General features: G+C 46.3%; 1 protein-coding gene across 2 annotated transcripts in view; it reads right to left on the bottom strand.

Annotated features, from left to right (window-relative positions):
- TOP3A (DNA topoisomerase III alpha) overlaps positions 1 to 8,459 on the bottom strand; it is a 12,581-nt gene extending 4,122 nt beyond the window's left edge. Inside the window, exons 1-17 of one of the 2 annotated variants that reach the window (XM_009649441.2) lie at positions 8,152 to 8,459; positions 6,950 to 7,009; positions 6,454 to 6,527; positions 5,757 to 5,832; positions 5,111 to 5,219; positions 4,661 to 4,804; positions 3,944 to 4,114; positions 3,630 to 3,730; positions 3,420 to 3,494; positions 3,223 to 3,305; positions 2,896 to 3,103; positions 2,532 to 2,717; positions 1,966 to 2,095; positions 1,436 to 1,549; positions 1,190 to 1,355; positions 611 to 754; positions 212 to 334 (exon numbers count right to left, since the gene is read on the bottom strand). In XM_009649441.2, the coding sequence (XP_009647736.1) occupies positions 212 to 334; positions 611 to 754; positions 1,190 to 1,355; positions 1,436 to 1,549; positions 1,966 to 2,095; positions 2,532 to 2,717; positions 2,896 to 3,103; positions 3,223 to 3,305; positions 3,420 to 3,494; positions 3,630 to 3,730; positions 3,944 to 4,114; positions 4,661 to 4,804; positions 5,111 to 5,219; positions 5,757 to 5,832; positions 6,454 to 6,527; positions 6,950 to 7,009; positions 8,152 to 8,337 (2,150 nt within the window). In that variant the 5' untranslated portion in view covers positions 8,338 to 8,459. The remainder of the gene's footprint in view (positions 1 to 211; positions 335 to 610; positions 755 to 1,189; positions 1,356 to 1,435; positions 1,550 to 1,965; positions 2,096 to 2,531; positions 2,718 to 2,895; positions 3,104 to 3,222; positions 3,306 to 3,419; positions 3,495 to 3,629; positions 3,731 to 3,943; positions 4,115 to 4,660; positions 4,805 to 5,110; positions 5,220 to 5,756; positions 5,833 to 6,453; positions 6,528 to 6,949; positions 7,010 to 8,151) is intronic. The other variant, XM_035889126.1, reaches the window with a different exon arrangement.
- Positions 8,460 to 8,483: the final 24 nt, after the last annotated feature.

Here is an 8,483-nt window from a genome sequence, read left to right as displayed (position 1 = left end):
TTTTTTTTTTTTTTTTTTTTTTTAATTCTGCTATGCTTACACCGGTTTCCCCATCCCCTCTTTTTTTCTATCCCCAAGCCATGAGAGTGCTGCTTCAGCTTTCCAAGACTGGAACATAAAATGGTTGCCCAGCTTAGCCCCCAGAAGTCTCTGGCTAACATGTAATGTCTGAGGAGCTGCATCTTCCCAAGGGGTAACTGGTATGACCTACCTGTGAACTGGATGTGGTTTACACACATCACAGATGCTCTCGTCCCTGGCCACGTCCAGCACGAAATCAGGAAACCAGACTGCAGTTTTACAAGCTGGATAGCCTGTGCAGCTAAGATAGAACCTGTTGTGGGACAAAGGCACCAGGTGAGGAAGAGGCAAAGTCAAAACAGTCAGTGATCTGTTCTCGTGTTTTCTCAGCCATCAGAAACTGTGAAAACAACAAATTCTAAGGGCAAATACGTACTTGAGAGGGAGGTTCAGCTGAGTCCACACAGCTTTATGCAGCTGGTGGAGTTAGCTAGTTGCAGCCCAAGTTTTCATGCTTGCTGCAGAGGGGAGGTAAATGAACAACGCCTAGAAAAGAAGGCTACTTTCTACAACAGGGAAGATCACCAACCCGCCGTTCTTCTTGGTCTTCAGGACCATGTCATTGTGGCACTGTGGACACTTCCGAACAGAAACGGGCATTGCTGGGTAGACCTCTTCTTGCTCTGCAATTTCTGTGGCTTCTCCAAAATACTGAGCCAGGGCCTGGTCCAACCTATAAAGAAACACGCAGAGCCATGCTGTGTGTCTCCTCCGCAAAGAGCAATCGCACACGGCAGTGAATTGGCGCCTGCCGTCCTCCATACAGCTCCCCTGAGCTTCTCCACAAGAATGTTGATTCAGCACCACACCTCTGAACAGGCTAGGTGTGGGTACAACATGGAAGAGGTCAGTGCATGTTGCCATCTCATTCAGCCAGCTCTGAGTTTAGTCTTAAGGGTTTAAACCGAGATGAGCAGTTAGTTGGCACCAACTCATGACAGTGTGCCAGGCTGTGAGTCATCCCTTCCCATGCAAATGCCTACACACACTAGGCAGAGCTCCAGGGAAACGGTGCGGCAGGATTCCACTCCAGGCCGAGCCCCAGATGAACAGCCAGCATCTCCCAGAACAGCAAAGCGAAACAGAAGAGGGCAAAGACAGAACTCACTTGTTAGCTCTGGCCACAGCTTCGATGAAGACTTGCTTGTACTTTTGGACCTGCTGTTGCAACACTGCAGATTTGTCTTTCTTCCCCTCACATATCAGTTTCAGATCAGCCTCCAGCTCAGCTCGAAGGTCAGGCTTGGACATCTCGTAGCCCATGGAATCATAACCTGAGGAACATACTGCATGGTAAGCGAAAGGAAGGAGCAAGTAAGGAATCTGCCATCTTCCTAATGGGCACTACCCTTACCTTCAACCAGCCCCATGCCCAGGTGGCCCGGGAGGAACCGCTGATCTGCTGTAAGGCCCACATACAGTCGCGTCTTAATTGTCTCAATGTGCTCAGCGTGAGTGGCGTCAGTCCCTAAAAGCAGACAGGTTGTTAGTTGAATGAGGTGCCAAGAAGCGATTTCCCCTGTGCCTTAGTGCAGAGTGCAAGGTGCTAAACAGACAAGGAGACAACTTATGGTCAGGAGCAGCACTGCCCTCATGTCCCACTGGCACCGAGGCCAGCAAGGTGCTGGCAGGCACCCCCTGGACCCTAAATGGCACATCTCCCTAGGTACTGGAGGCATGCTGCAGACTCCTTAGGATCTTTGGACTTTGCCCACAGGTCCCTACTGTGCCTTCGTTCTGTACATTTAAGTGATTTCTTATCTGAAGTGACATTTAGAGAATTCCCTACTCTGAGGGTGGGTCAGAACTGGTGTTAGAGAAGCTGAGAAGAAGCTTATGAACAAAGCTCTCCCAAGATCGAGAGGCCACGCTGCCAATACTGACCAATGCCATGTTTCTCCATGAGAGCAATGAGATCCGCTTCTGTGAGGAGCAATGGAGGGCTGGTTTCCCCATCCACCATCTCCACTGTAGTGGGCTGAAAGCGAGACCCTTTCTGATACAGTGGGATAACCTGAAGGGAAGGAGAATCTCTTTGAAACTGCCTTCTGGTCCATTCACTGAAGACAAGATGTCACGCTAACAGCAGGTCAGTGCAGTAACAGAGCAGCACCCTGTTCTGGAGGAGATCCAGACTCAGGGTCCTCAGGATCAGCCAGTAATGAGCTGCCAGAGAGACCATGGAATAGCAATTGCAGCTCCTCCTGGAGAGTAAAGTCAATCACACAGCCCTATATGGTCTCTGCTGTGGTGTCAGAAGGGGAAGAATCTATTCAAAGCTGGCACAATAAAGCTGCATGATTTTTCAGCAGAGGTGGCTCTGAGTGAAAGCCAGTGGGCCAGGAATTGTCAAAGGACGTTCTGCAGAGGGGTCTGAAGTTGGCAGTGAAGCGCTGTTTTAAACTCTGGGTACTTTAGCCTCTCCCATCTATGTTATTCAAGAGTATTACCTTATCGCTCCACTTCTCATAAGGATAGACTTCCAGATAATTTCGGGCCAGGATCATTAGTCCTTGAGCTATGAATCGCTCATTAGCAATGTCGATCTCCACAGTTGTTTCCTGTCCCTTGGCATCTTGAGAGCAGCAAGCCAAAAAATGGCGCACGATGAATTCATATAGTCTCTGCTCATTGCCCTAATATCAAACAGGAGAAAAGGATCAGTGTCCTCCTGTGTTCATGAGATTTCAAGAAATATTAGTGCGATCATCTCGGGTGAGGATACTGTGCTAATGACCATATTATTAAGACTTCTATCTCTATTTATCAAGCAATACAAGCCAGGCAGTTACCTCTGCCTTTGTTAAAACTCACCTGCAGGTTAGCAGCGTATTTTGTGGGGTGAATGGGAGGGTGAGCCTGATCTGATTTCGTTCCACTCCGAGGGGTTGGCCCACCCTGATCCAAAATTCTCTGTGCAAATGCTCCCCAGTTCGGATCCTGTGTTTGCTGTTGTACTAAGGCAGAGAGGTTCAGCTCCTTGGGGAAAATGTTGGTCTCAGTTCGGGGGTAGCTAATGAACCTTAAGAAGACAGACAGAAAAGCACAGTACAAGGTGCTCCAAGGTGCTTCCCATTTGGGACTAAAGGCCATTTATTTTGGAAAGAATTACATTTACCAAGCCAAGTCTTGCTTTCTTACCCTTGAGTATAGAGTTTTTCTGCTATTCTCATGGTTTCCTTTGCGTTTATTTTCAGTTTGCGGGAAGCCAACTTCTCAAGTTCCTGTGTTGGGAGGAGCCAGAAAAAAAATGTGTTTGTACATAATTCAGAGCGGTGAGTAAAACATCTGTTCAAAGCTTCTTTCAGATAAATCCTTTTAGCGTAGTTCAAACGTACCACAGTGTCCAGGGGCAGGGGCCTCCATTTGCTCTTTGGCTTGCTCCCAACCTCAACAACAGTTGCTACTGGATCCTAAACACAGAGTAAGCAAAACGCGAAGTCCCCTTAAGAGTTTACACAAACTGTTCTTTAAACATCTTGAGTGAGACAGATGCACGAAACATTTGGCTGATACTGGATTATACAACTATTTAGAAGCTTTCCTACCTCCATACACATCTGGTAAAGGACCAGGCACGCTGTGTGATTAAAGAGCCGGTTCCTCTTCCAGTTGAAGACCACACTGCCCTCTTCATGATCATGTGTCACTGTGTTGAACAACACATCTGAGTGATACAGTACTAATACAATGGAAATACAGCAGAGACAGTGGGGCCACTACTAAGAAACCTTTAGGTTTTACTTAGTGGTCATGGCAAAGGAAGAGGGAGCCACTGTTTTTTTGTTGTCTTGAGTTTTTCCTTTCTAAACATGTCAAGGCCTTTAACCTGGAGCCCAGGACTTGCTTTCCCCAAGCATACCTTTTATTTTATAGAAGGCTTCAGGAACAAACGCCTGGATGGCTTTAAAGCGTTCAACTACAAACCCCAGCGTTGGGAACTGGCAGCTACCGTAGCTGATCAGCTGATCTGCTAAAATGTCAGGGAAGATCTTCCGGAGCCTCAGTGTCTGGAATCTGGTGAAGGCAGCGCCTGAGAAAATAAAACAGACAGCAGAATTGAATAATACAACATTGGAGGATAATCACAACACTTCAGATGGTTCTTTTTAATATTCCAAGTACTAATTTTACTCTAACTTTAACCCTAAAAGTTGCAGAAGCCAGTCACTGCTGCATGAGCTATAAACCTAACGTTTGCTTCAAAGAGCACGCTTCCAGTAAAACACAAGATGTGATTTGGTTGTACCTGATCTAAAAATCCAATTTACGGCACTATAGAGAGGGCGTTTCTGTCTTGTGTTGAGGAAACAGTAACAGATGATTTCTAAACACCCCGTGCTGGGCTGTAAAAATGTGCATTCAATGTGGTTAGGCGAGAAGCGAGGAAGAGCCTGATGGATGGCTCTTATTTGCACAAGTCTAAGGGAGTTCCAGTATTTACAGACAATAAGCTGCTCGCTGATAAAAAAGCTGTTCCCTGCCTACCTACCACACTCTTGCTCACTTCCCTTTAGTCGAGATGTATGCAGCAGCTCAGGCCAAGCAGCCTGCTCTTGCCTCCAGCGCGTTTACATACCTATCCTGAGGTCCAGCTCCTGCCTGACGTCAACGGCATCACTCGTTTTTTGATCTGGTTGGGTGAGGTTCTCGCAGGCCGTTCTGACAGCATGAAGTGTAATCTCTGAAAAACGGGCTCGGAAAACTCGGAGGTTTGGCTTTACTGTCAGACACACACACCCACAAAAAAGAAGAAATCAAAGAGCGACTCAAACACCAACAGAAAGGAGCAACTAATTAACAGCTATCTTGGAAAGAGTATGCTGTCAACCTATTCTATAGCTTTCCAATAGCTGAACATATATCTGGTGTATCAGAGGCACTTATTTATCAGAACTACAGTCAATATATTTAACCTGGACATGGTAAGATTGAGAATGTGCCTCTGTTACAAGATCTCTGAGCAGCGATACCTGTTAAATCAGCGCTTTATTGGAACACAGACTGATGCAGAAGATGCTCTACGCACCAGCTTTGCAAACGTGAATTATCTCAAAGCCAATGTTCTCTCCTTCTCGATCGCAGTCAGTCCAGATCACCAGAGCTTGGCACTGCTGGACTTCTCGTTCAAGGGTTCGCTGAGACGAGAAAACAACGCAGAGTGAGACATACCAGGCCACTTGCTTTGTCATTTCATTTTAGAATGACTCACTAACTGAACATGAAATGCAACATGTATCCATAGAGATGGATTGTTGCAATAACATTTTGTAATTCTGTCTCTCATGAGATTAGGCAGCTTTCAAAAGAATTGAGTCATTTATTTACATCTAACTCTGTTAAAAAGCATGGCTTGGATCAGATTGTACCACAATCTGTTTTCTGAAAATGTTTTCTCATTTTTTAAAAAATTGAGACGCAATTACCAATTCCACCTTGTCGGAAAAAACATTTCTTCTTTTAGCAGAGTAGCTGTTCCTTTACTGCACTAATCCTACATGAGCAGGAGACTTTCAATATCAGAAATTAACAGTGTATTTAGTTCTAGGAAACGCAGGAGGAATTTGCTAGACTCCAGAATTTAGACATCAAGGACAAAGGTACAATCCTCCTTCTGTCTCAGACAATATTTGTAGAACTAACCTCTTTCAGGGAAACTCTTAAAAACAACTTACCTTGATATCCACGTAATTTTCAGGGCAATACTTCTCAATTTCAGCGTCAAAAAGAGCTAGAGGGTTGCAGCTATGCCTGGTAAACAGAGGATAAATAGCGTGTGTAACAAAATCTAAAACATATGTTGTGAGACACTAACTGGTGCTGTCTCGTGAGGAAGTGTTGTTCAAGTACTAGAATTAATAATATATTTTATTATGGGCCTCGTCTTGGACAACTTAAGAGTTCACGTGAAATGCTGAGTTACACCTAAAAGCAACAGAACCAAAAAGCAACCAGAGAAAACAGCAAATCTGGAAGGCAGCCCTAAACAAGCGACTTCTCTTATTTCAAGCACAGAGAACAAAGGGGAGGGAAGACAGAGAAAGTGCCTTGCTTCCCAGGACAACAACTAGTTGAAGAAAGAACACAAAAACATCAATCTAGGTTTGGAATCAGTGTAATTCCTTGGGTCTGCCTTAACGCATTTTAACCAGCATTATGACTTCAGGCTTTTTTAGCGCTCTGAAGACAGTAACTTGAAATGATATTTTAGCTATTCTATATAAAATTTGGTACTCATCACCCTGCTCTGCATGCGGTGTCAGAGTCCCTCCCCACTCCCAAAGTCTTTGAATTCTCAGTGCCCCGCTCAGCTCAGGGTTGAAAGCGGAAGATGACAGCGCTCCTCCCCATGAGGGGGTACCAAGTACCAACCATTTGCGAAACGGAAGCTTAAAATCATGCGCCAGTAAGTGTCCTGACACGGATGTCATCACCATAGTAACATTCTGCAAGAGACAGAGCAAGGTAATTAGTGCCCATCGCTCACTACAAACTATGCAGAGCCCCGAGATCTTGATGCTGCTGTCAGTTTACATAATCAGTGACACCTCCTTCCTGCTAATATATCATAACAAGCTCTTCTCTCTACTGACAGCTCAATCTGTGGCCTTATCCTCAATTTCTGTAAGAAGCTCTTGATTCTAAATAGCAACGTATTTTTCATTGATATAAAACCAAAATGTTGAAAGACTTAAAGCAACAAAATAAGTCAGTGGTTGAGCCAAGAAAAGAACATCTGACTCTTCCTCATCTTTGGACAAAATGTCCCCGTCACTGGATGTGCGTTTCATAACTTCTGACAAATGGCTTTTAATAATTAGTATTTTGCACTTCTCTAATCCAGCAGTAGAACAAAAGAAAACTCTACCTGGCCAAACATCTGGTAGTCATATTCGTAGATCTTGTTGAACTTGGAAAACCCTTCTCGCTAGAAGGAAAAGGAAAGTTGCTGAGATTCTGCCTCCTAACAGAAACCAAACACGTTCTGCCTCGCTTTAGACACGCTGTTGTGGCAGAGCAGCAGAGAAGCATGGGGCAAGAGAAAACCAGATACTGCAGCCAAAACAGAAAGGCAAGGTAGGGTGAATGGAAATTGCCTGTATCATTTACAGAGATGCTGAAATGGCGCTTTCCAACGTGAGAGGATTTTATACCATGCTTGAAAGGGATGCCAGGGTTATCTCCCCATCAATAGTGACAACAAACAGTATCCTGACAAACAACTGTCCTGCTCCAAATGGCAATTAGCATGCCAGCTCCGGGTCCCCAGGAGTACCCTCCACCTAGTTCAGACTCGTGGAAGTTTCTAGATTGGGTATTTGCTGCTTTTTCTACAGAAGCGGGATGAGATCTTCCTTGATTGGGGCTGTCAGCACTCAGGTTCTCAATAACCCCTTCATTCAAATATAGTTCTTGTCCAGAAGCATCTCCTAGATCCTTAGCTTGGAAATACCAAGTAATTATGCAAACCATTAAAGGTCACAAAACAAAGCAGCTCTTCTCCAAACCACAGACCATCTTTGCTTTATTATGTGAACTTCAGTAAACCCCTGACACTTGCTGACGCTGCAGGAGTGGTGCTTTTTGATAGGGAAACGCATGCCAACAGATGGTTTCAGTTCCTGAAGCCTTTTGCCTACGCTGCAAAGCAAGGAACGACACAGGGAGCCCTCACCACGGAGCTCAGTGCCCAGAGAAGGCTGTCTGGGCAGAGGGAGCACAGCTGGGAAGCTAAATTCCAACAGAACTTAAGTCACAAGGAAAAGGGGGGCATGACTCCCAAATACATTTGGGCAAGCAGTGTTTGTCCACAAAAGCAAGCCATTCTTGTACCCTTGCGCAGTCAGAAGTGGCCAGAGACAAAACCAGCGCAAGATGTAGCAGCTGCCGATGCAAACCACTCCTGCCAAGCTCTGCAGAGCGGGCTGGGGCTACTGCACAAGACGCATACTACACCCAAGACCATGACTGTGCTGGGCAGTGGCCTTGGTGAGCTGACCCTCTCCAGCCGGCTAAGCCAGACCTGTGTGCCTATCAGGAAGTAGTTACAGAGATGTGGTGTATTCCTACCCGTCGCATTCTGCTGTTGGAGAGCAGATCCGCAATCCCTCGGGCAGCATCGTTCTTCTCGGCTACGCACAGGACCTTCCGGATCCTCTGCCACGCCACGTCCTCGGCAGCCCGGGAGCAGAGACGCCAGGGCTGCGGCAGCATCCTGACCCTACAGCTAGACAACAGCCTCGCTGGAAAGTTCATTACAGAAGAGGGCGACGGCTCCCGCGGGGCCGAGGCATGCTGCTGCGTCCTTGCCCTGTGGGACCGGATCCTGCCGGGGATAGGGAGCGATCGCTGAGCCGTGTCCCTCACACGGCCCCAGCTCAGCCTTTAACCGGCGGCCCCGG

This window comes from Egretta garzetta, unplaced genomic scaffold (genome assembly GCF_000687185.1).
Source record: "Egretta garzetta isolate BGI_Z169 unplaced genomic scaffold, ASM68718v1 scaffold42, whole genome shotgun sequence".
NCBI classification, from domain to species: Eukaryota; Metazoa; Chordata; class Aves; order Pelecaniformes; family Ardeidae; genus Egretta; species Egretta garzetta.
This window is presented reverse-complemented; position numbering and strand designations above follow the sequence as displayed.